The sequence below is a fragment of the Phoenix dactylifera genome, chromosome 1, assembly GCF_009389715.1.
Source record: "Phoenix dactylifera cultivar Barhee BC4 chromosome 1, palm_55x_up_171113_PBpolish2nd_filt_p, whole genome shotgun sequence".
Taxonomy (NCBI): Eukaryota; Viridiplantae; Streptophyta; class Magnoliopsida; order Arecales; family Arecaceae; genus Phoenix; species Phoenix dactylifera.
Window position 1 is genome coordinate 1,535,324 of NC_052392.1, and position 27,237 is coordinate 1,562,560.

General features: G+C 39.5%; 1 protein-coding gene across 2 annotated transcripts; it reads left to right on the forward strand.

Moving 5' to 3' along the window:
- Positions 1–14,669: 14,669 nt before the first annotated feature.
- Positions 14,670–24,248, forward strand: LOC103715760 (cell division cycle 5-like protein). Of its 2 annotated transcripts, XM_008803501.4 has the most exons (5): positions 14,670–15,178; positions 15,605–17,329; positions 21,843–22,124; positions 22,480–23,786; positions 23,927–24,248. In XM_008803501.4, exons 1-4 carry the CDS (start codon positions 15,002–15,004, stop codon positions 23,743–23,745), a joined length of 3,450 nt encoding a protein of 1,149 aa, XP_008801723.2. In that variant the 5' UTR covers positions 14,670–15,001; the 3' UTR covers positions 23,746–23,786; positions 23,927–24,248. The 2 variants fall into 2 exon arrangements, with proteins under 2 accessions (XP_008801723.2, XP_008801722.2); XM_008803500.4 differs by having other exon boundaries at positions 22,480–24,247.
- Positions 24,249–27,237: the final 2,989 nt, after the last annotated feature.

Here is a 27,237-nt window from a genome sequence, read left to right on the forward strand (position 1 = left end):
TTAAAACACGGAAACGTTTTCTTTTTCGTTTTAGAATCTTACCTGCTTAGATATTATTTTCGTTAATTTATATTTTTTTTCCGTTTTACAAATGCATTGACGTTTAATCCATTTGAAATTTGGCATGAACAAAATGTCCATGACAATAGTAATTGTTCGTAGTCAAATAATTTTATTTTGAAGATATATTTGTCTACTATATGTTGATTTATATTTTTTTTCGTTTTACAAATGTATTGATGTTTAATACATTAGAAATTTGGCAAGAACAAAATGTCCATGACGATAGTAATTGTTACTAGTCAAATAATTTTATTTTAAAGAAATAATTTTAAACACCTAAAAACTTTTGATAATATAAGTTTCTTTTTTGATAAATTGGAAAAATTACATCATTCTAGTACGAATACATACATGGAAATCCGAAAACAAAATATTCAAAAATTGAGATAGTAGACTAGTTGTGGAATCCCATAATATAGTCCCAATGTGGTTTGCTATATAAGACGTATCCAATCAACTGCACTTTTAACTTTCGTATGGATATAAAAACATCAAAAGAGATCAATGTGCGTATAATCCGCCAACTATCATATAGAAAAAGATGAGTTCAAGACTCGGTGGATGATGAATCTGGAAGTCATCTAAACAATTCTGCTATTGGAACTATCATATCAAAAATTCCGACTCCACCTGCAACCAATAAATTGCCACAAAAACTCTTGATCATAAAGCTCTCTCTACCAAAAGCATCTCTCTAATATATTCTACCATCAAAACTGACCTTTAAAAAGCAAGAGGTGATGGATTCCAAAAAAAATATATTATCTACGAGGGTGCAAAAACTACATGAGAAAAGTTGTAGGTTACCCCTACTATCAGTAGTCCCTTTGAAGTAGTCACATGGATAAACTCCTAGGCATAAGTGGATGCTTTAAGAAGAATCATCCTACCAGGGTTGAAGTCAATGCCAAGACCATTGAGCTTGTTGACGCTGATAATGCCATGGAGGAGGAGAAGGGTTTGGGTAGGGGAGGGAAGAAGAGAAGAGAGGAATAAATCGTGGGGTTTGAGAAGCAGGATAAGAAGAATTGATTTTGTAGCTCAAATTTTTTTTTTTTGAAAAAATATTTAAAATTTAATATATGGGGTTTTTTTTACATGTATACTTTTATTATTATCTGAAATTGTATGTATAATCTTACAAATTTACTATATATATATATTATAAATAATTATTTCTTGCATGTATACTCTTGTATATATAATGTGTTGCCCAGATAGACAACCCAAGAGGGGGGGTGAATTGGGTTTTAAAATAATTTAGATGATTAAAACGATGTGGTTGATTAATTAAAAACTATTGCAAGTTATTTAATTAATGCTAAGTGCTGTGAGTGATGTGAGGGGAAGAAGAAGAGAGACAATCCAATGCAAACACAGAGTTTTATAGTGGTTCGGAGCTACCCCTTGCTCCTACGTCCACTCCCCAAGTCTCTCTTGGGAATTCACTATAACCCCCTTGGATTACAGCCGGTTGTTTTGCAAGCTCACAACCAAACTTGTTGTTTTACGAGCTCACAATGAACTCGGTCGGTTTTCCCAGGCTCACCGACTAGAACCAACCCCGATTGTTTTCCCGGGCTCACAATCAAACCCTTACACACATTGGTTTTTAACTTGGCTCACCAACCAACCTTAGTCCCCTTGATTCAATCCCCCGATTGAACCAAGTAAATACAAGTTATAGAAAGAAAGGAAAATAAGCTTCTCAAAAGCAGATGTAAAACAATATAATCAAAAGAGGAGTTTAGAAGCCCTCAAACGCTTTTAAGCTGAAGTAGAGGAATGGCTTCTTGAACTCCGGTCTCCTCTCGAATGTGTAGTCGACTTGAATGCTGGAGGAGAAGGCTTTAATTGCTGGGAAGATGTAGGTGGAGCTGTAAATGCAGATCTTCCCTTTTTCGTTGAAGAGCACGTTGCAGAGCTTGAATCCTTGATTAGTTGGAGTGGAATGACTGTTCTCTGCCTTGCTACAGTCTTCTGTGGCTATTTAAGCCAACCCCCACGGAAACTAGCCGTTACACTGCTTTTTCTGCCCGTTCTGCACACTCTGCGCAGCCTGACAATATGACCGTTGGTGGGTTGGAGTCGACTCGCGCGATCAGGAGTCGACTCGGCTGTAGCGGGAGTCGACTCAAGCTTTCCGGAGTCGACTCGGCAACTGTTCCAAATTTGAATTAAAGTTGCCGTCACGACTGGGAGTCGACTCGTCTTGACCCGGAGTCGACTCGCCAACTTCTGGAGCTGACCTGGCAATTTTGGAGTCGGCTCATCCACTGAAGTCCGTGGATCCAATTTTGAATTTTGTCCACTCGAGTCGACTCGACTGTCCTTGGAGTCGACTCGAATCTCAGAGCCCGAACTCCCGATTCTCTTTTGCTCATTTTGGCTCATCGACTTCTTGGAGTCGACTCGCTCTCAGTTCCGAAGGTCTTCTGCCTTTCGTGAAGCTTCCTTGGAGTCGACTCGGCTTCTCGGAGTCGACTCGATCCGAATAACATGTTGGTCTTGGCTTTGTGCAACGTTGAACTCAGCTCTCTCTTTTTTTGGAGGTCGACTCGACTGTCTGCCACCATCGGAGTCGACTCCGACTCGACCGATCTCAGACCCGAAAACTGCTCTCTGATTTTCTTTGTGTACCTCTTGGAGTCGACTCTTACTACCCTGGAGTCGACTCGTTGAACATTGGAGCTCTGACTGCGCGCACTTCAGGAGTCGAGCTGCGTTGACAGGTTCTGAGATGAGGCTTTCTGTTCTTCTTTCTGTTCTCAGTCGGAGTCGACTCGTACTAGTCTGGAGTCGACTCGAGCTCGTGCCAGTGAACTTGATACGCTTGGAGTCGACTCGTGATACTCGGGAGTCGACTCGAGTCTCAGACTTTGGTTCAGCAGACTTCTTAACTTATCCAAAATACTATGAACCAAATCTAGAGACACTTGGACAGGATTTTCACTGAAACACTCAATTGAATTCATTAGTAATCACACGATATACTCAAATGCTTTGAGCTCATCAAAATCAAATGGGGTTTTAATCAATCACTCCACAATCTCCCCCTTTTTGATGATGACAAAACTTTGAGTATATGTAAAATGACTTGCTCAATAAATAATGAAATAAAATCCATAAATGAATTCAAATGTCTGATAATTTAATTTATCCAAGTTTGAAAGGAGTGAAACAACAAATTTCGGAGTTAAAGCTCTCCCTTTCATTTGGAATTATATAAGCCTTCATATTATGCAATCAATTGTTTGGCTTATATGTCATTAATGATTTAGCTTGATTAAAATTCAGATTCTCCCCCTCAACATATGCATTCAACTATGTTTTGATTCTCTGAATTTCCTTTTAATGCTATGAAGTTTTTGAACTGAATTTTTTATTTTTAGAGGGAAAATCTGTCAATTTGTTCTTGAGTAGGATTCAGCTAATCTCCGAATATCCCTTGAATAGATTCTGGAGATTACTCCATTAGGAGCCCCAAAAGAGAGATAATGAGCCTCGAGGTACCGAATCCACTTAGAACAAATTTGTGTGTCTTTTTATTGATTTCCATTGATTTCTTTTACATATTTCATCCATATTTCTCCCCTTTTACATATTGTATACATATTTCTCCCCCTTTTTGTCATCATACGAAAAAGGAGGTAATCACACACAATCAATGGCACAACCAATCATCAAATGGCACAGAAATAAAGATAAGATGTCTACTCATTGTATTGATATGAATGTGAATACATTTGAGCATACAATACGTAAAGCAAAGCAATACAAAACAAAGCAAAAAGAACATCTATGGTCTCCTCGAGGATGAAGATCCCCCCCTCGAGGATGTATCTCCCCCTCTCGATGATGCATCTCCTCCTCTGGAGGATGTGGCTCCTCCTCTCGAGGATGTGGCTCCTCCTCTCGAGGATGGTGCTCCTCCTCTCAATCGGCTCTGCTCCATGAGGAGGGTGACTGCATCTGTGACATGGCCAAGCTGTGTGATGATAGACGTGGTGGCTCTGCTATGTGTAGTGGAGAGCTCTGTCACCGACGCCTGAAGCCCAGTCACCGATGTCCGAAGTGCGTCCAGCTTGTCGATGAGTACATTCGCCAAGCGCTCGGCCCCTCGGTGGTGGTGTGCATGTCACGACCTATCTCCTCTCGCATCTGTCGAGTGGAGCTCGTGACCTCACTCATGCTGTGGAACTGGGCCTGGACCAAACTCCGGACATTGTAGATCTCTTCCCGTACATGAGCCGTCATGTCAGTCACGGCTGTCAAGGAAGGGACCAACTGAGAAGAGACGGGTGCAGGAGTGGGAGCAGGCACCGCACCTCGGAGCTCCCGAAGCAGCTCATCCCTCACCTCTCTGGCTATCTCCTGTCGCAGCTCCCGGAGCTGCTCAGGATCAATCCGGACCGCCATAGAGGGTGGTGCCGAGGAGGAAGGTCCGGCAGAGGTGGTAGGAGCAGGAGGAGTGGATGGGAGGTCTGGATGGTCTGGAAGGTCTGGGTAGTCTGAATCGGGCTCAGGACTAGGTGAAGGTCTGGTGGTCTGAGCGGTGAGGGTAGACTTCCTAACCCAGATCCCTTCTCTCTTCCGAAACCCCATCCTGTGCATGGTCCCCGTACACAAGCGATCTGTCCATCGCAGTGCACGAGAGGGTTCCCTCTCAGGAATGGGAATCTCGTACTCCCTAAAGAGAAGAGTAAAAATCATGCCGTATGGGAGGGTGAGCCTAGGTCTATCTAGGGGCTCACACATAAACCTATAGATGAGTTTGGGGAAGTTGACCGGGGTGTCCTGAAGAATGTAAGACATAATAGCTAGGTCCCTCTCATTTACAAAATCAAATCTTCCTGTCTTAGGGAAGACAGACCTGGACAGAATACTCAAAAGGATTCTCACTTCAACAGGAAGTGAGCTAGCAGATACCTCGTCTAGGGGGGACTGAGGTGGATGCCCTAAGACGACCGTAAGGGCCTCAACTCTATCCTCAGGGTGTGCGGGAGCCACCCCTACTAGTGGAAGGTGGAGGATGTGGCCAATAAGATCCTCCGTGACAAACACAGGGACACCGGCTACTGTGCCCTCGATACCCCCATCTCCCCGATGGACGGTACCGTAAAACTCTCTAACGAGCCCTGGATATGTGGGGAGGTCCAATGTAAGGAAGAACTCTAAGCCCTGGGCTCTAAGCCTATCACCTATGGTGAACCCTTCCCGGGAGAGGAAGTCGAAATCGACATACCTCCCGGTGGAGACGACCTTTCCGGCCAATGGCCTCGCGGGAACCGCCCTAGGCGGGGAACGAGCCGGAGGTGGTTGCCTCGCGGGATCGTGCCGCGCCTTGGAGCGCCGCTCGGGACCGGCCTCAGGACGGGACCTCTTCCTAACCACGGTCTTACGAGGCATCTTGACCTAAACGGGAAGAAACACCTAAAGGACGGAGAAAGGTCGACGGAGGAGACTCGGGACGGACCGGAGACGACCTAGGAACGGACGAAAACCCTAAGAACCGGTGAAAAATCGACCGAACAGAGGTTGGAGACGATCGGGGAAGACCTAGGAGTCGGCTCTAGGGCTTTTTGAACAGTGGCGGCTTGAAAGAGAAGTGTTTGCGAAACGACAAACCTAGGGTTAAAAAGTCGGATCCCGACTGCGAGTCGACTCCCCTGAGTCGCGAGTCGACTCGACCTCGAGTCGACTCCAGAATATGCGCGAGTCGACTCTCCTTATGCGCCTGTAGACTTCGAGTCGACTCCCGACAATGTGCGAGTCGACTCCCCCTCAGCTGCCATCTTTGCGAGTCGACTCCCGCAAATGCGCGAGTCGACTCCTCCTTAGGAGCCGGCTCTGAAACTTACTCGAGTCGTCTCTAACCTTGGCACGCACCTAAAAGTCATGCTATAACCGTGCCAAATGAGGGAAAATCACCTAATTGGGATCTGATTTGATGATCATTGAATGTAAACTCTATTTTAACCGCATTCTAATCATCAAAATCAATTAATCTAGTGGAAACTCCCACTAGGATGGATCAATCACTCCTAATCCCCTCCTAAGCACGCTAAACCTCTCTTCACTTAGGGGTTTTGTAAAAATATCTGCTAATTGATTATCAGTACAAACAAATTGGAGTGACACATCACCATTCAATACATGATCTCTTATGAAGTGATGTCTTATCTCAATGTGTTTAGTTCTTGAATGTTGAATTGGATTTTTAGTTAGATTTATGGCACTTGTATTATCACAATTAATGGGGATTTTATCTTGTTTAATGCCATAATCTTCTAATTGTTGTTTAATCCACAAGATTTGAGCACAACAACTCCCGGCTGCCACATATTCAGCTTCTGCAGTGGATAATGCAACCGAGTTTTGTTTCTTGCTAAACCATGAGATTAGGTTTTCTCCTAGAAACTGACACGACCCGCTGGTACTTTTTCTATCAAGCTTACATCCAGCGAAGTCTGAATCTGTGTACCCTATTAAGTTTAGGCTAGATTCTTTAGAGTACCATAGCCCTATGTTCTTAGTTCCTATTAAGTATTTAAAAATTCTCTTAACTGCAGCTAGGTGTGATTCTTTAGGATTAGCCTGATATCTAGCACACATGCAAACACTAAACATAATATCAGGTCTACTTGCAGTAAGATATAGTAAAGATCCTATCATACCTCTATAAAGTTTTTGATCTACAGATTTACCTGATTCATCTTGATCTAATTTGCATGATGAGCTCATGGGGGTGCTGATTGATTTGTTTCCTTCCATATCAAACTTCTTGAGCATCTCCTTGACATATTTTGCTTGATTGATGAAGATGCCTCCTTCAGATTGTTTGATTTGAAGCCCGAGGAAGTAGTTCAGCTCTCCCATCATGCTCATCTCAAACTCACTCTGCATCAAATCAGCAAACTCTTCGCAGAGGCGATTGTTAGTAGCACCGAAAATGATATCATCAACATAAATCTGTACTAATAGCATCTCCTTATTTTGCTTTTTCAAAAATAATGTTGTGTCTACATTTTCCCTAGAGAATTCATGTTCTAATAGGAATTTACTAAGTCTCTCATACCATGCTCTAGGTGCTTGTTTTAATCCATAAAGTGCTTTGTTCAGTTTATACACATGATTAGGGTATTGATGATTTTCAAAACCAGAAGGTTGTTCTACATACACTTCCTCATTAATATACCCATTTAAAAATGCACTTTTTACATCCATTTGAAATAGTTTGAAATCCTTAGAGCATGCATATGCTAATAATAGTCTAATAGCCTCAAGTCTAGCTACGGGAGCAAAGGTTTCATCAAAATCTATGCCTTCTTCTTGATTATAACCCTTTGCCACTAGTCTAGCCTTATTCCTTATAACAATTCCATTTTCATCTAGCTTATTTTTATATATCCATTTTGTACCTATAATTGGATATTCAGAAGGTCTCTCTACTAGATCCCACACTTTGTTTCCTAGTAAATTGGTTTAGTTCTTCTTGCATTGCATTTATCCAATTTACATCATTCTCGGCTTCTTCTATATGTTTGGGCTCAAAGTGTGAGACAAAAGCTAGATGGTTATTTAGATTCCTAAGTGAAGCTCTAGTCCTAACCGGTTGAGATGGATCATCTAGAATGAGTTTCTTAGGATGCCCGTGAGCATACCTCCAAGCTTTTGTTAGCCCATGATCCACAATAGGCTCTTGACTTGATGATGCTTCTTCAATCAATTTTTGATTATCATCTTGTAATCCCATCTCATCTATCTTTTCTTCAAGTATTTCAATATCATCATCAAAATTAACTTTCTTACTAGATGAGATGTCATTAGAGTCATCAAATACTACATGTATAGATTCTTCTATGACTAGGGTTCTTTTATTAAAGACTCTATAGGCTTTACTAGTTGTAGAATAACCTAAGAATATTCCTTCATCAGATTTAGGATCAAATTTTCCTAGATTATCTTTCCCATTATTATGGACAAAACACCTACATCCAAAAGCATGAAAGTAATTAACTTTTGGTTTTCTGTTTTTCCACAGTTCATATGGTGTTTTCTTTATAATGGGTCTTAATAAAACTCTATTTAATATATGGCAAGGAAGTATTAATTGCTTCTCCCCAAAAGTACTTAGGGAGGTTACTTTCACATAACATAGTTCTAGCCATTTCCTCTAGAGTTCTATTTTTCCTTTCCACAACCCCATTTTGTTGTGGTGTCCTAGGTGCAGAAAATTATGGGTTATCCCCTTTTTACTACAAAATTCATCAAATGATTGATTTTCGAATTCGGTACCATGGTCACTTCTAATGGCTATGACTGAAGACTCTCTAGCATTTGTTACTTCCTTATGGAACTTCTTAAACATAGAAAATGCTTGGTCCTTATGCGCTAGGAACATGACCCATGTGTACCTAGAGTAATCATCTACAATAACTATGCCATATTTATTTCCACCTAGGCTTGTTGTTCTAGTTGGACCAAATAGGTCCATGTGTAGTAATTCTAGAGGCCTAGAAGTAGAGACACATTTTATGGATTTAAAAGAGTTCCTAGATTGTTTGCCAAATTGACATGCCTCACATATTTTGTTCTTTTCAAATTTTAATTTTGGCAAACCTATCACGGAGTCTTTTTAACTATTTAGTTATTGTGTCCATGCTTGCATGACCTAACTTACGGTGCCATAACCAACTAGCATCATTATCTTTAGTTTCATTTACAACTAGACATTGGTTATGTTTTGCAAGATCTTCTAAGTCTACAACATATACATTTCCACGTCTAATTCCTTTAAAAACTAAACTATTATCATTAGGATTTGTTATAATACATAGTGATGGTTTAAACATAACATCATATCCTTTATCACATAATTGACTAATGCTTAACAAGTTATGTTTAAGACCATCAACATATCTAACATTATCTATAAAAGTAGAAGGGGTGATTTGAACTTTACCAATACCAATGATGTGACCTTGGTTGTTGTCTCCAAACGTCACAGCACCTCCCTTCTTAGCTTCAAGGGTGAAAAATTGATCTTTATCACCCATCATGTGCCTTGAGCAGCCACTATCCAAATACCAGCAGTTCTTGTTGACCTTGGCTGCAAGACACTCCTACACAAGCAAATCATGTCATCTTAGGTACCCAAGTTTTCTTGGGTCCTTCATGGTTAGTCAAGTTGGTTCCTTTTGGAACCCATACCCGTTTAATTTTCCTTTTAGTTTTCCTTTTCCTATAGTCACATGCATTTGCCTTATGTCCTATATTTCCACAACAAAAACAGGTCATTTTCTTAGTTTTATTTTCCCCAGCTTTGACAAAGAAGTTACTAAGAAGTTTTTGTTTATTTTTCGGTTTATACCCTAAACCCGCTTTATTGAATACGGCTCGTTGACTGTTAAGTATCATGTTTAACTTTTCAGAACTATATGTGAATTTTTCAACTAAGGGTTTGTATTTGTTAAGTTCTTTAGTTAATGTTTGATTTTCGACTTTTAGATCATTTAGTTCTTTTGTTAGATCCTTGTTTAAGACTTGTTTATGGTTTTTGAGTTCTGAAAGTTCCTTAGTTAGTTTTTCATTATCTTTAGTTAAGGTATTAGTTTTCTTAATTAAGAGTTGGTTGCTTGTCTTAAGTTCTAGATTTTCTTTGGTAATAGCATCTTTATCCTTAATTAAAGAATCATACTTACGGATATAAGTTTGGTTAGTTACTTTTAGTTCCCTGTTTTTAACATTAACATCCTTATATTCAATCATTAGTTCGTTAAACGCATCATAAAGTTCATCAAATGAAAAATCATAGTGCGTATCGGAAGTTACCTCATTTTCGTTGGCCATGAAACAAAAATTGGCCTTCTCTTCTTGTTCTTCATCCGATGATGAAGATGATGCGTCGGAGTCCGATAGGGTGGTGACAAGGGCTTTCTTCTTCTTCTTGTACTTGCTGCTCTTCTTTAGTAAGGGACACTCAGCTCGGATGTGTCCCGGCTTTTTGCACTCATAGCACCCGATCCCCTCACTTTCCCTTTCCTTACCTTTGTCCTTGCGGTAGGAATTTGAGGGGCCTCTCCTTTGATGATAGGACTTCTTGTGGTTGATGAATTTCTTGAACTTGCGCACAAGAAGAGCCTCACCACCATCTTCCTCATCTTCTTCTTCTTCACTGCTGCTGCTGCAAGACAAGTCCTTGTTAGAAGAAGTAGATTTTAAAGCTATTACCTTTTTCTTATGGGAGGACTCTTCCTCGTTGTGTTGTTTCATGGTAAGCTCATGCGTCATAAGGGATCCAAGGAGCTCTTCAAGTGGAAGCTTGTTCAAGTCTTTAGCTTCTTGGATTGCCGTCACTTTAGCTTCCCACGACCTTGGTAGACACCGAAGGATTTTCCTGACAAGTTCACTGTTAGTATAGTTCTTGCCAAGGCTTTTTAGGCCATTGACAATATCAGTAAACCTAGTGAACATGCATGTAATTGTTTCGTTAGAGTCCATTTTAAATAGTTCATATTTATGAACCAAATATTTATTTTGGACTCTTTCACTTGATTCGTGCCCTCATGGGTCACTTCAAGTCTGTCCCAAATCTCTTTTGCAGAATTGCAAGTAGAGACCCTATTGAATTCATTACGGTCTAAGGCACAATAAAACACATTCATAGCTTTAGAGTTTAATTGTGCCTTCCTCATGTCATGTTCATCCCAGTCCATTTCTAGTTTAGGTACCTTAACACCATCTACGTATATGGATGGGATGTATGGCCCATTTACTACAATGGACCACATCTCATAGTCTTGGGCTTGGATGAATATTCTCATCCTAGCCTTCCAGTATGAGTAGTCAGATCCATTGAAGAAAGGGGGTCTTTGGGTGGACTGACCCTCAATGTGAGAAGATCCAAATGGGGTTGTCATTTTGATCTTTTAACTCTTGAGTGGAAGAGTTTTCCGGCTCTGATACCACCTGTTGCTCAGATAGACAACCCAAGAGGGGGGGGGGTGAATTGGGTTTTAAAATTAACTTAGATATTTAAAAACTTATGGATGATTAATTAAAAACTATTGTAAGTTATTTAATTAATGCTAAGTGCTGTGAGTGATGTGAGAGGAAGAAGATAAGAGTCAATCAATCACAAACACAAGATTTTATAGTGGTTCGGAGCTAACCCCTTGCTCCTACGTCCACTCCCCAAGTCACACTTGGGAATTTCACTATAACCCCCTTGGATTACAGCCGGTTGTTTTACAAGCTCATAACCAAACTTGTTGTTTTACGAGCTCACAACGAACTCGGTCGGTTTTCCCAGGCTCACCGACTAGAACCAACCCCGATTGTTTTCCCGGGCTCACAATCAAACCCTTACACACGTTGGTTTTAAACCGGCTCACCAACCAACCTCAATCCCCTTGATTCAATCCCCCGATTGAACCAAGTAAATACAAGTGTGTAGAAAGAAAAGGAAAATAAGCTTCTCAAAAGCAGATGTAAAACAATATAATCAAAAGAGGAGTTTAGAAGCCCTCAAACGCTTTTAAGCTGAAGTAGAGGAATGGCTTCTTGAACTCCGGTCTCCTCTCGAATGAGTAGTCGACTTGAATGCAGGAGGAGGAAGCTTTGATTGTTGGGAAGAAGTAGTTGGATGCAGTTAATTGCAGATCTTCCCCTTTTTCGTTGAAGAGCACTTGCAGAGCTTGAATCCTTGAATAGTTGGAGTGGAATGTTTTTTCTCTGCCTTGCTACAGTCTTCTGTGGCTATCTAAGCCAACCCCCACGGAAACTAGCCGTTACACTGCTTTTTCTGTCCGTTCTGCACACTCTGCGCAGCCTGACAATATGACCGTTGGTGGGTTGGAGTCGACTCGCGCGATCAGGAGTCGACTCGGCTGTAGCGGGAGTCGACTCAAGCTTTTCCGGAGTCGACTCGGCAACTGTTCCAAATTTGAATTAAAGTTGCCGTCACGACTGGGAGTCGACTCGTCTTGACCCGGAGTCGACTCGCCAACTTCTGGAGCTGACCTGGCAATTTTGGAGTCGGCTCATCCACTGAAGTCCGTGGATCCAATTTTGAATTTTGTCCACTCGAGTCGACTCGACTGTCCTTGGAGTCGACTCGAATCTCAGAGCCCGAACTCCCGATTCTCTGTCTTTTGGCTCATCCAGTCTTGGAGTCGACTCGAACTTCCTTGGAGTCGACTCGGCTCTCAGTTTCCGAAAGTTGGTCTTCTGCCTTTTGACGTGAAGCTTGTCTTGGAGTCGACTCGAGCTGTCTGGGAGTCGACTCGAATCTCAGACTCGAAAACTACTCTCTGACTTTTCTTTGTGTACCTCTTGGAGTCGACTCTTACTACCCTGGAGTCGACTCGTTGAACATTGGAGTCGACTCGCGCACTTCAGGAGTCGACTCGTTGACAGGTTCTGAGATGAGGCTTTCTGTTCTTCTTTCTGTTCTCAGTCGGAGTCGACTCGTACTAGTCTGGAGTCGACTCGAGCTCGTGTCAGTGAACTTGATACGCTTGGAGTCGACTCGTGATACTCGGGAGTCGACTCGAGTCTCAGACTTTGGTTCAGCAGACTTCTTAACTTATCCAAAATACTATGAACCAAATCTAGAGACACTTGGACAGGATTTTCACTGAAACACTCAATTGAATTCATTAGTAATCACAAGATATACTCAAATGCTTTGAGCTCATCAAAATCAAATGGGGTTTTAATCAATCACTCCACATATACCTCAAAATTTTATTTTTTTTTTTTTTTTTTTTTTATTTACATAATAAAAAAAAAAAAAAAAAAAAAAAAAAAAAAAAAAAAAAAAAAAAAAAAAAAAAAAAAAAAAAAAATTAAATACTCATAAAACACTTATTTTTATGTATACCCCCCCCCCTTTTTTTTTTTTTGGCATATGCACCCATGCTATCTATGTGGTTAAGAAATTAACAGTTTAAAATTGAAATGACTGAAATATTCTTAACAGATAAATATGTAAAAAAAATATTTATAAGGATATACATGCAAATAAAAATTTGGTTAGAGTTTTCATGTAATTTCATATATTTAGGAGGATATACAAGCAAAAAAAAATCTTAATTTTTTCATAAATACCCTCTTAAATAGAAAAAATTATATGAATATCCTCCTAAATTGATATTTGTGTGCATGTCCTCACAAATACTATGTTTATATGAATACCTTTGATATAGTAATTCAACCGACATGATCAACCAAAAATATATTTTTTAAAATTAAAAATTAATTAAAGTTATGAAATTATTTTCTACCTCTGAAATGGATAATATGTTAACGGATCTTACTGAAAACTAATATCTCTTACCTCTTTTGAGAAATTTTTCGATGTCTCTCTCTGAAATCAAAAGCACTCCCTCAACTCCCTTCTTCACTATAAGCAACCTTTCTCCTTCTCTTCTATTCGTCGGAGTTATCGCCGTCGAAATCTAGGTCCCTCTCATTGCCCCGAAATTCTCCTATCATTATATCATTTTTTTTACATAAAAATGGTCAAGTCTTGGCTTTAGCTTTATGAATTATTTAAAGAAAACCGTTGCGAGAGTTTGCAATATTTATCTTTTAGTGTATGAGATTTGCTATGTTTATCTTTTAGAAGTAGAATATTTCTCATGCGTAGGCTGATTTAAAATAACCGCGACAAGATGGGCCCCACATAATAGATCTTTTCTTCTTCTAAAAAATTGAAGCTCCAAAAAAAAGCGGCTTAAGGTATATAACATAAAGGGTCGCCTTCTACTGCATAGGCATAGAGGTTGTTAGTAAGTCTGAAGCGTTTTGATATCCTTCAATAATTTTGCTTGGGGATGATTAATGTTGTTCTTCCATTCATGAGCACAACAGCACCAAGGAAGCTTGATTATTGCAATTTATTATATACCTTTAAGAGATTTTAATTTCTTTTTATATTCTGATACATGCCCTCAAATATGCATTAGTAATAATAAATATTACGAGCTATAGTGGTTGTTATAAATGAAAAAGAATAAAGTAGAATAATCCCATGAATAGTAAAAGAACCTCCATAACTATTTTTGTTATCTAATTATCGAATTACCTTTTTCTTGAGCAATATTTTACAGAAAACATCGAAGAGTAGGCACTAGACTAATCCGAGTATTAAAACAAGTTAAAATAGACAAAAATAAGATTAGATTTTTTTTGCATGTAAACTTTTCTAAATTTGTAAAATTTCTTGAATACTCTCGTAAAATTGCTATTTGCATGCATACTCTTATAAATATTTATTTTTGTATGTCTACCTATTAAGAGTATTTTGGTTATTTTTAATTTTAAACCACTAATTTTTTAATGGTGTTTCATGGTGTGATCATATATGCGGAAAAAAAAAAAGGAAAGCAAGGGCATATATGTAAAATAAGTTTTATATGAGGGCATATATGTAAATATAATTTAGAAAGAATATTTATGTAAATTCAAATATTTAGAAGATACATATACAAAAATATAGAGGTATAATTATAAATATTTATAAAGGAATATATAAAAGAAACTTTATAACTTGCATCCACCTTCATGGCCTAAACTAATTATAAAGAAAATAAAAAGAGGGGAATTGGCCTTGGGAACCCTAGTTCTCCTTCTCTCTCCCCTTGTCTTCCACATCCCTCCCTCATCTCCTCCTCTTACCACCGTTAGATCTATACGTGGTATACCTTAATATCTATTTTAGTGTATCTGTTGTCTACCTTAGTGCATCGCCTTCCAAATCCGAAGAAGAATTCCGAGGACAACCGGCGAGAGTGACCTCAAACCCTAGCAGCAGATACTTCGTCTCTTCTCTCTTCCACGGATTACAAGCCCTAGAGGGATCGAAAGAGATCCTTAGAGATCGGCCAAAACCCTAGACGAAGCGGAGGGGGATAAGAAAAAAGGGGGCAAGATGAGGATTATGATCAAGGGAGGCGTGTGGAAGAACACGGAGGATGAGATCCTCAAGGCCGCGGTGATGAAATATGGGAAGAACCAGTGGGCTCGGATCTCATCGCTTCTCGTTCGTAAGTCGGCGAAGCAGTGCAAGGCCCGGTGGTACGAGTGGCTCGATCCCTCCATCAAGAAGGTACCAAAATAGCTTCTTGTTTTCTGTCCTCCGATCTCTTGCGTCCTTCTCCGCCCCGCCTTCTTCTAAAAAGGATCTTTTTTTTATTGATTTGAACGCCGTCCTCGAAATCACTTAGAAAAAGGAAGACGATCTCTTTTTGTAACTTTACATTGATGCCCTAATGATTTGTTTATCGTGGCGTTCTAAATGGAATGGATTCTATTTTTTTTCTTTTTTATCAGAAAGGGAGGCGATATTTTGTTAATTTACATTGATGTACTGATGAGTTGTAGAATCCTTTTTTCAGTTTATATAAATCTCATTGTTTTGATTATATTGTGATGGGATTTTAAAGGCACAGGTGTCAAGTATTTAATCTGCAATGATACTGGACTTGTGTTTAGAATTTAACGGATTTTTTGATTTGAATGTGATTGGTTGCAGACTGAGTGGACCAGGGAAGAAGATGAGAAGCTGCTTCATCTTGCTAAACTTATGCCTACTCAATGGAGAACCATTGCACCGATCGTCGGCCGGACACCATCTCAGTGCCTCGAGCGCTACGAGAAGCTTCTTGATGCAGCCTGTGCCAAGGATGAAAACTATGAACCAAGTGATGACCCACGAAAGTTGCGTCCAGGAGAGATTGACCCCAATCCTGAGTCTAAGCCTGCACGTCCTGATCCTGTTGATATGGATGAAGATGAAAAGGAAATGCTCTCGGAAGCGCGGGCTCGGTTGGCCAACACCAGGGGCAAGAAGGCAAAGAGGAAGGCGAGGGAGAAACAGCTCGAGGAAGCAAGGAGGCTTGCATCCTTGCAGAAGAGGAGAGAGTTAAAGGCAGCTGGCATTGATACGAGGAAGAGGAAGAGGAAAAGGAAAGGAATAGATTATAATGCGGAAATACCTTTTGAAAAAAGACCTCTACCAGGGTTTTATGATGTTTCAGGTGAGGAGAGGCCTGTGGAACAGCCTAAATTTCCAACAACCATTGAGGAACTGGAAGGAAAGAGGAGGGTTGATATAGAGGCCCAATTAAGAAAGCAAGACATTGCAAGGAACAAAATTGCACAAAGGCAAGATGCTCCTGCTTCAATTTTGCAAGCAAACAAACTAAATGACCCGGAAGCAGTTAGGAAGAGGTCAAAACTGATGCTTCCAGCTCCTCAGATTTCGGATCAAGAACTGGAGGAGATAGCAAAGATGGGTTATGCAAATGATTTTGTCTTATCAAATGAGGAACTCACTGAAGGAAGTGGTGCTACGCGTGCTCTTCTAGCAAATTACTCGCAGACTCCAAGACAAGGGATGACTCCCTTGCGAACCCCACAGAGAACTCCAGCTGGGAAAGGTGATGCTATTATGATGGAAGCTGAAAACCTGGCACGATTAAGAGAGTCGCAGACACCTCTTTTTGGTGGAGAGAATCCTGAGTTGCACCCATCAGATTTTTCAGGTGTTACTCCAAGGAAAAGGGAGATACAGACTCCAAATCCAGTGGCAACTCCTCTGGCAACTCCGGGTGCTATGAGTCTTACCCCAAGAATTGGCATGACTCCTTCAAGAGATGCATATTCTTTCGGTGCAACACCTAAAGTGACTCCTTTCCGTGATGAGCTTCACATAAACGAAGATATGGAAATGCAGGATAGTGCTAAGCTTGAACTCCGCAGGCAGGCCGAGTTGAAAAAAACATTGCGTTCTGGTTTAACTAATCTTCCCCAGCCTAAGAATGAGTATCAGATAGTTAGTCAACCAATTCCAGAGGAAAATGAGGAGACCGAGGAAAAGATTGAAGAGGACATGTCAGATAGAATAGCTAGAGAGAAAGCACAGGAACAAGCGAGGAAGGAGGCCTTACTCAGAAAGAGATCTAAAGTGCTTCAGAGGGAACTCCCTAGGCCACCTGCTGCTTCATTGGAACATATTAAGAATTCTTTGATGAGGGGTGATGAAGATAAGAGCTCTTTTGTTCCCCCTACTTTGTTTGAGCAGGCTGATGAAATGATAAGTAAGGAGCTTCTTGCATTACTAGAATATGATAATGCCAAATATCCACTTGATGGAAAACAAGAGAAGGAAAAAAAGAAATATGCCAAGCATGTGGCAAATGGGAAAGCTATGCCTCTGCCTGAAATTGAAGATTTTGATGAGGATGAACTGAAAGAGGTTTGCTTCTTTCTGTTATCTTTATGTATGTCTTTTTTGGGATATGTTTGCTTCATTTGCTTTCTGTTGTCTTCATGTGTAATTTATTTCTGGGTATCTTCATTCTGCATTCATTTCCTCTGTTAGGTACTCTTTGATTATGCATTGCCTAATCGACAAGGCATTGTTCAGTTTCTGGGTAGATATTCTGTTTTCAATTTAAACTGTGAAATCTTTTTTCTTTTTTCTTTGATTTATGCACTGGAAAGAAACAGAGGGATATTGATAAAATGCTGACGTATGTCAGTCTACTTGTAGAGAGGTGTTTTTTTTTTTTTTTGAATCTTACTTATGAAAATCTACCTCCTGAGGAACTGAGCAGGTTATTCTAGTGTTTGTCTTTCTGGGGAGTTAGGAAAATTTGTCAGGAGGGAAAATATCTGTCTTCATATTATTGAAGTTGTTTAGGCATGAGTTAAATTATCTAGTAATTCAGGGGCTAAAATTGTAACTGGGAGCTAGTGTATTTAGATCCTTTGATATCTACACTCATTCCATCTTTCTGTTGAGATGTATGATATTATAGGTATGGTTAAAATAGGAATGGAAGTGATAATTTTAAGAAAAGATTTATTTCTAACTGAAGAGACATACAAATGCAAAGAAATTTGATATGCATAGGCTGAAGATTTCTGGGCCATCCTAAGATGTTAGAAAATGAAGATCTAAGTATTAAAGAAAATAGAATGATTATATGGATTTAAAAGAGCGAAAAGAAAAGAACAGAACAGAAGTTGTTCTTTCCTTTTGAAATTACGACTCTTGATCCCTTCGCTTCAACATGACCAGTGCTTCCTATCGAACTAGACCTTGGTTTTGGGTTAGCTTGAAGCCCTTCTAGACAAAATAATATACACGTAAATTAACATGCGTGCATTCGTAGCCTTGCTTGTGCTGTTTTTGGTCTCATCTGCATCTTTCCTACGACCATTTATTTGTTGCATCCACATTGCTCAAAGAGTCTCTGTACTTGATTACAGGTCAAGATCTCCTAGTCTTAGTAGTCTGCTTCTTTTTTAGTATTTGCAGTCAGTCATGGGTATTGCATAAAGGATCTATTTGTCTTGCTGATTTTATGCAACAATTTAATGGAACAATGTCAAACAATCCCCTTTGTCAATGTCTAAGTTGTATGCATTATTCAAATTCCATTTCTTGTGTGAACTTGACATGGTTCGAATTGAGCTTAGTTCAAGGATCAGGAGTTTCAAATCCACCTTTTCTCATTATTTTTTTGGTATTAGAATTCAATTCTGATGAGAATTTGGAAATTTAGATAACCACATATTGAGCTATTTTACATTTAAGTTTCCTGAGAAAACAGTTATGTTCATTCAAGAAATGAATTATCTGACATGCTCAAAGCTTGCAGAAGCTTTGGTGCAGCAAAGTCCTATTTTCGATCATTTGTTGTTGATTTAGTCATGTTGGTGTCTTAACATATGACTGTTACAAATGGAAGAGTTTTAGGGCATTAGACATTGAGTTATCCACCTGAAGAGTCTTTCTAGGAGGTATTTTGTTAATGTAAGGAATCAACTCCGTATGATATCTGAACAGGTGAAAGGTCTAGATTGTCCATTTCTGGTAAATCTTTTGGAATTGGTTGTCATTATTGTGCTTAGATGAGTTGGGCAAATAAACTCATGTTTGAAGAGGAGTTCATGATGATTTGTTAGAGCATTTAAGCCAGCGATATATGAACTAAGTCTTGCAGACCTTGCAATTAGTGGTGGAAACTGGGTTTATTAATTTGCTGTGATGTTCTGAAACTTGAGTGAGGATTACTTAAATGCAAAATTTTACTATTATAGACTAGTTCAATCACATAACATAGGAGAATTTATATTTGAAAATATACTACAGAGCAATAAATAACCAATGATCTTATACAACTATATGCGAGCAATGTCTCTATTTACAGCAAAGTATATATGGGATCTTCTTTAACCTCATCGCTGAAATTGTGTCATTGTCGAAGCATTACCTTGTTAGTACATGATCTTGATATTTTATGTACGTATATGACTTTATAATTAGTCATCTGTTTTCTGTATCTGCTTTCTGTCTTAGAACTGGTTTATGATCGCTTATCCATAAGAATTTTATAGACTGATTTAAAAACTGAATGTGCTTGCTGTTCAACAATTTTGTAGCTTTGATTCTCCATGTAAATTTTTATAGTTCTCTGCCAGCAGAGTTGGTCTGAGTCTCATTTATGCATAGCTATGTCCATCCAAAGGGATTTATATATGGTTCTGATTTGTGCACAGTTAATTTTGCATTCTGCGCTTGTTCCACCATATCTAGTCATTTGCATTGATGACAACTGGCTCATTATTATTTTAAGTCATGATCCAAGTTTGGTTGGTCTAATCCTCGAATTGATTCACTTTCTTGTGATAGACTTCCCAGTGGTCTGTGTTTTTACTGGCACTCAACAAAACCTAGAAGTTGTTTATACATGGTGCTTTTGTCAAGTTTTTGTGCTTGATCTTCTAAAGATTGACAAAGGGATTTGGATTTCTTTTTCAAGTGACATATAACATTTACTTGGGCCGCTATTGGAGACTGAAAAAATGGGTTCAAGTCGAACTTATGCAGGATGTTCATTTTTTATGTTCATAAATAGTTATATCTGGAAGATGCTTGAGCATTTGGTTCTCTTCATTGCAATCCGGTGCTCCTTTGTTGCCTAACTTTTTTCAAGTAGTGGGCATTTTTATTGACATCTTGGAGATGTGTTGATCGTGTCCTCCAGCCCACCTTACAAGTGTCTTCTGCACTGCTTTATTGACCTTAGAGATCTGTTCCTGTAGATTTTGCAGGTAGTGGCAGCCTGTAGTGTATAGTGACAGTCATTCCCCTTTAACACTTTGGCCACCAGGTGCTAGTGCCTACAAAACATACTGAAGATATGCTTTAGATCTTATTGCTCTGTGGGTCTGTTTAGATGAGCATTGTAACACTCCTTTTGTCCCTTACAATGCCTTCCAGTGGATCCAATTGCTAGCGCTGATATTAGTGTTCTGCCAGCAATCACCTGTTACATTGTTATCTTTGATGAATCCAACATGTTAAAAAGTATTTCCATGTACCAAATGTTGTTCTTTTTTATTCTTAATGCAGAGTTCAAATCTCTGGCATGCTGTTGTATAATACAGTGACACTCCTTGTCTGGTCAGTTTGTTTCATCTATGTGAAGAATCCTGAAATGAATGATAACACTCCGGTAAATTTGCAGCACTGGCTGAATGCTCTTAGCAAATGCTTCAATACCTTTGAATTGATGCCTTTTGAGGAACCATAGCACCTCCGGAATCTCCTTACAGGATCATGGAAAGCTTGATTTTTCCTGCCTATAGACCCAAGATCCCATAAACAGGGCAGGACATGGGAGGAGGATCCGACGGTTGCTAGTTACATAGGATTGATTATAACCTGTATGATAGCTTTCTAAGCATGACAAGCACCTAGAAAATCATGTATGGCCAAAATGTTTCTGACCCATGGCAAGCACCTAAAAGGAAGGTGACATGCCTTGGAACAGGATGGCGATGATATACAGGTGGAAGGAAAAGAAAATAGATACATAAAATTGGATGACTAGCATGGTGTTGCTGAAGGGGTCTTCATATGGATCATATGCATATAACTTGGAAGAGTATTTTCTAAATGAATGGGATTCTGGTCTGATAATACAACTATCATTAAGGGCATACTTTCAGAGGGTTTGGTGGTTCAAGGCAAAAAAAGACTAGCCATCAAAAATATGGGCTGACTTGCTACTTTGAAAGAGTGAGGTTTTTAACAACTTCAAATTATTAGCTGGTTTCATAAGCTTCTTATTTGTTTAAGTTGAAACGACATGCCTGCTGTTATAATGGCCATAGCTAGTATGGACATTACAAACAAAAGAATGTGCTTAAGAATTTGGAGTAGAGGGATAATATTCCCTTGCATCTGTTAGCAAATGGCTTGCATATTCTTTTTTTGAGGTTGTGAAAATTGCATGTCGGCATGAAGCACTGTTTTGTGAACTCATTCTTTATATCCTTAACATCTTTGAGGGCTATCCCTCGATTTTAGAGTCCAACTTCTCTTTATAGCTTACATGGTCTGCCACCCTAATTTTTCTCCTCATAGCATTTCTTTTCTTTTCTTTTTTTCTTTTCATTTTACAACACATTTTACCGGGAATTCCCGGTTGTAGTTCAGCAAGTCTTTTTTCTGTCATTCTTTTTTTTTTTTGTATTTGTTACTGAACTGTAATGAATCCGTTTCGAATATGTTCAATGGTGTCTCTACATGCCTTTTTTGATTTGCATTTTTTTTTCAGTACTTGCTTCAAGACATAAATGGAAAGAGCATATGGTCTCATTAATCATACTTTATGACTATAGTGCATGCTTTATAGATTATGGTAGCCTCGTCATCATGGAAAATGTTAATGTAGCTCAATTTACTTTTGCAGGCTAATTCTTTGATTAAGGAAGAAGTTGAATTTCTTCGCGTGGCAATGGGGCATGAGAATGAGTCTTTTGATGATTTTGTTAAAGCACATGATGCATGCCAGGAAGATCTTATGTACTTCCCTGCTCGTGATAGCTATGGCCTTGCTAGCATTGCTGGCAACAGTGAAAAACTTGCTGCTTTGCAAAATGAATTTGAGATCATGAAGAGGAGAATGGATGATGAAGCAAAAAAGGCAACACGACTTGAACAGAAGGTTAAACTTCTCACACAGGGATACCAGGTATGTTGGGATCGTACTTGGTGTTTGTTTTCTCATTTCTTTTTCTCCCTCTTTTCCCTCTCCAAGTTAAGATTTGATGTGGATATATTTTGCCTGGTTTTCTATATGTGCCAGTTTTTTTTGTCAAGTTAAATCCATCTAAGTTTTGAAGCAAATATCACTTGGATAATTAAAGTTCATTGAATACTGATGTATGGAAAACAGCGAGGCCTTGAACCAGTTTCATGGTCTACAAATTACCCTGTTGCTAATTGGTTGCCTTTCCCACTTTTTCTTGCCTAAATTTTTGAATTCTCATTGTTATTGTTATCTCCGTCTTATGGATCTTTAACTTGGTTCTTATTTGAATGAGCAGACAAGGGCTGGAAAATTATGGTCACAGATAGAGGCCACATATAAGCAAATGGACACTGCTGCTACAGAACTTGAATGCTTCAAAGCTTTACAAAAGCAAGAACACTTAGCAGCCTCATACAGAGTCAGTGGCTTAATTGAAGAAGTCAACAAACAGAAAGTGCTCGAGCAGAGCCTCCAGCAACAGTATGGGGATCTCTTAACTGAGCATGATAGAATTCAAAAGCTACTGGAAGAACACAAAGCACAATTACGGATACAGGAAGAAATTGCTGCCAAAAATCGTGCACTTGAGGAAGAACTTGCAGCAAGGAATCGTGCCCTCGAGGAAGAAGCGGCAGCAAAACATGGTACTCTGGATGAAAAATTGGCAGAAGAGAACCAGCATGTGGACACTGCTCAGTTGCGTGACGTCTGTAGGCCAGATTCAGGATTGGATCAAACTGATTTACCAAATGCAGATCATACTGAAACCAGCTCTTCGTGCAAACAACCTATACCTTCAATACCCAGCAGCCGGTTGTTTGCAGATGGTTCGTCTGAGAGAAAAGATGCTTTTGAAGGTCAATCTACCCAAAGCGCAAATGTAATTCAAGAGGGTCTTAGTGATAGCAAGCATACTTATGTCGTTGATAAAAATGCTGAATTATCAGGTGGTGTGGCTGGATTTGTTAATGAAGAAAAAGAGATGGTTGGCCATATGATTGATGCACCTGCTCCAGTTCAAAATCAAATAGATGGCTTGCGGGAGCAGGAAACAACAGTTGCCCATTCAGGTAGTGAGGTTGCTGGTGCACCAGTTATACAGCCCACTATATCTCAACAAACCAGGGATCCATCTGCTTCCTCTGACTCGGCTGTTCAGATGACCGCTTGTTTAAGCGATCAGATAACTGTTTCATGTTCAACTGGCTTGGAGAATATGGTGGTGGATTCAGGTGATGGAGTGGTGGATGGTGAGCTGGTTGGATGCTCCAATATTTCTACACAAGCTGTTGTTCCTGTTGAGTCTGGGAATGCCGATACCCGGTCCGCTGACCAAATTGCTGGTGATTCAAGCAATCAAGCAGCTGCTGCTAGCGCACTATGCTCTGAAGAAAAGATACATTCTGATTTTTCTATTCGGACAGCTGTTAATTCAGCAGACTACACCCTTAACAGTACAGATGGTGGAATTGTAAGTGAGACTAATGTCTCAATTCCAGATTGCGGGGAGAATTCAATGGTTAAATCAGATGATAAGGCAGAAACAGGAGATGGCAAGTGATGATACCGGACTGTTTGGTTAAATATGCAAGCATTCCATCTGTAAGTGATTCTATGACCAACGTGAGGCTTTAGTCCCCAACACTGTCCATGTGAAAAATAAGGGTTATGTCACTTATTGCACCTTGATGGTGAACCTAGTGATGTTGGAACTGACAACTTTAATGTTTTCCTTAATGCAGTCAGGAGGATTATTGGAGGGTTTTAGTTTGAGAGATCCTGTCTCAGTGGGCTATTGCAATATTAATTTGGGAAAAAACAGCCTTTTGTTTCTATGGAAAATTGAGGAGTTATTGTTGGCTTGTTGCAGTAATGTGCTTATAACTGTTCTTAGGTGCTGATGACTCCAATGTTTGGTGGTTGGAGGCCACCTGTCGAGTCTTCTCTGATTGTGGGCTTGAATCTCATGGTTGTATTGTGTTTTTCTCAGGCTAATGTAATCTGACATTTGAAAGAACACGATGTGAGTTGGTATTTCAAGCGTTGACTACTCTTATTTTGCTTTGCATGCTCTTATGACAGCATCGAAAAGTGCATGTTTTTCCACCCAATTTTGAATAATCCTATATGAGATTCCATCCACTTATTGCAAGCTTCGATTAATCCTACGTTTCTTCTCTTAGCTGAATGACGCAACCATCATCTTAACTCAAGGGGAGACATGTTCAACCGGCGAGTCGGGCCGGGTTCGGACGGACTCAAGCTAAGGCGCCATTTAATTTAATTGGGCTCAGACCGATTCTGGCTTAGTTTTTAGGCTCAAGCATGCTACTTATGGGGAGAGATCATGGGTTTCTTTGACCACCTTTTGCTAAAGAATCTCACTCTTCCCTTTTTTTTTTCTTCAAAAAAAGCTGCATTGTCTCACCAGCGGAAGTGATGAAATGGCTCTCTCCAGTTCCTAGGAAACCTTAGAAGGATGCTGATGTTCTTCACCTCGATCCGATCTTCCTACTCCCTATTTTGAGCTCCATATCTCCTCCGTTGCCGCTGGACTCGCGATTATTACCATATTCGCAGTTTCGATTGATCCGAAGGTAGAGGGGTGTGGCACCAATATGAGATCCGACTCTACCGACGAAATTTGTCTCCTGGATCGGACAAGGGGCGTCGATGTGGCAGTGATCGACAGTCGCTTGGTTTGATAGGACTCGTGGTGGGGTGATCGGATTAGGATGAGTGGCTGATCGGGTAGCGATGGGGTGATGGAGGAGGGTGGGGGTAGCAGGGTGAATTGATCTCATGCCAGGGAGTCGCATGGGGCTGCACTCTTTTGCCTAGGATAATGAGGCCTGCTCACGAGCTGGAGGAGATAAGAGATGGAACTCCTCTCCTTTATTTGGCGGAGTGATGGATTGAGGTGAGTAGGCTGAGTAAGTGAGAACCCTAGCCCCCTCGTTCTTCAATTAATCCAATGAACTGGCAGGTTGGGTTCACTAGAGACTAGGTCACCAACATAGGTTGGTTACGAGCCTAGGGCATATCATATATATCATATATTATTTTAGATCTGGGCTGGGTTGAATTGACCTAAATCTGAGTTCAGCCCATTGAACAGATAGGCTCATATCTCAGGTCCGACCAAACCCATGGGGCTTAAAGTCTGGGCCCAAGCTCGTCCGAAATCATAGAGTTTGAGCGGGCCGGGCATGTTGTCCAGCTCATAAACAGGGTTACTCAAGGAATATTTAGCAATGGTGGGATCATGGTCCTTGTTGGAGTTGTGTTGACAAGCACTCTTATCGCCTTGGTGTATGTGTATTGTTTGCTAACTTGGATGAACAATCTAATATTCATCTGGTCCAATGCTTCAATCGGAGCATATAGGACAACTATACTTTCTTAGTTTATTCTGTTGTTACTATGTGCAGGTATCATGAATATGTCTAGGTTCTCTTCTACGCATTTTGCATTCTTATTTTTAAGAGGGATTGAATGAGGATTCCGATTTTTCTATTTGTCGATTTATGCAGTCAATATTCTGGATGCTTAGATTTTAAGTTTCTTCCAGAGTGGATCTTCTTTGGTGAAAAAGAGAAGAAATGAGAATCCTGCTTATTTTAAAGATTGGAGCAACTTTGCGTCAGGCCAACCTTCACAACTGAAGCAGACAAGCAACTGCTGTTGTCAGGTTGGGCAACCTACTTCTCCAAGCTACATACATATAAACACATTAAATCATGCCTATGTTTATGTTAGTCACAACCTAAGCATTTCTGGTGTGTTATTGCATTCATGCTCATTATTTTCAATTGGGACATAGAGGTCTTGCCCAACAAAATGATGAAAGTTCATTCTGATACGACCATGGCTATGGCTGCAAATGGGTCGGGTTGGATCAGAGATTGACCCAACCCCATATCCAATCCATGTTTGAATTGGATAAAAATTCTGAATCCAACTCTAATTCATTTCCATTTGAGCTGCACAGATTTGATTTAATATTCATTTTATAACTGCAATTGAATTTTTCATATCAAATTTAATAAAAATAATTCAAATAAAAATAATCAAGACATCAAAGATGGTTAGCAATAATTGACGAATGAATATCAAGTGCAAATAATCTACTAGTTCTGATTTAGAAATGCTTCATATTTTAGATTATGAAAAATAAAATAGAAAGGCCAGAAAGGATCTCTAAGAGGGTGTTCAATTACCGTGAACTGACAGAAGGCACTCTGATAGTAGGATTTAATTAGATGCACTCTCTGTTTTTCCCTCCTCTCTGGAAGCATTCTTTTTTTTTTATTTATTTATTTTGTTTTCTCGTGATCCTCTGAGAAAGTCCTGAAGGAAAAAGTCACAATAAAAGAGTGTCTATTAAAAAAAAGAAGTATCAGTTTTTTTTTTAAGAGAATGACAGAAAAAGAAGTTTGAGTTACTACTGTAAACAAGTCCCATCGTATCCGTTTATCTAAATAGAAGCGTCATTTGCATTTGCAAATGCTGTTTCAATTCTTCCATCGAGCCTTTTTTTCTCTTTTTTCCTCCTTGAAAGAAACAAATTTTGACAAAAACAAATTTTGATGATAAGTACGTTACCAAATGTTTGTGTAATAAAACATTTTTTTTGGAAGAAAGTTTCATATTTTGGCTTTAGGACTCAGTCCTGCATTTGATTCTCCAGTGTTACCTCAATGGTCATCTCGCACAAAAATGCAAGAATAAGTTACATGCAGGTTAATACAGGTAGGAATACAGTTCAAAGCAGCTTAAGCCATTCTATCAGGTTGAGTAGGTCCATATCAAATGCTCCTCCGCCTCTACAGGTTTCAGATAGATCCTTTCTACAAAAAGGGCGAGAAAACAAAGGAAGATATTGGACTGTAATAAACCCCTCAAGATCAGATAGGCACTCTATATAGATTGAGAGATTTAGATAGATAAAAAAAGGAAAGAAGGATGTAGTAAAAAAGAATGAGAGAACAGGTTCATCTCCCTGCTTTACTTCTCTAAATACAGCTGAATGCAAAGAAATTTCTGAGAAGGA

Bases quoted from the DNA above. Each gene is read 5' to 3' on its own strand.
- LOC103715760 (XM_008803501.4), top strand. From the start codon at position 15,002: ATGAGGATTATGATCAAGGGAGGCGTGTGGAAGAACACGGAGGATGAG. The intron at 15,179-15,604 runs GTACCAAAATAG...GATTGGTTGCAG, and splicing joins TCGATCCCTCCATCAAGAAG to ACTGAGTGGACCAGGGAAGA. The intron at 17,330-21,842 runs GTTTGCTTCTTT...TTACTTTTGCAG, and splicing joins ATGAGGATGAACTGAAAGAG to GCTAATTCTTTGATTAAGGA.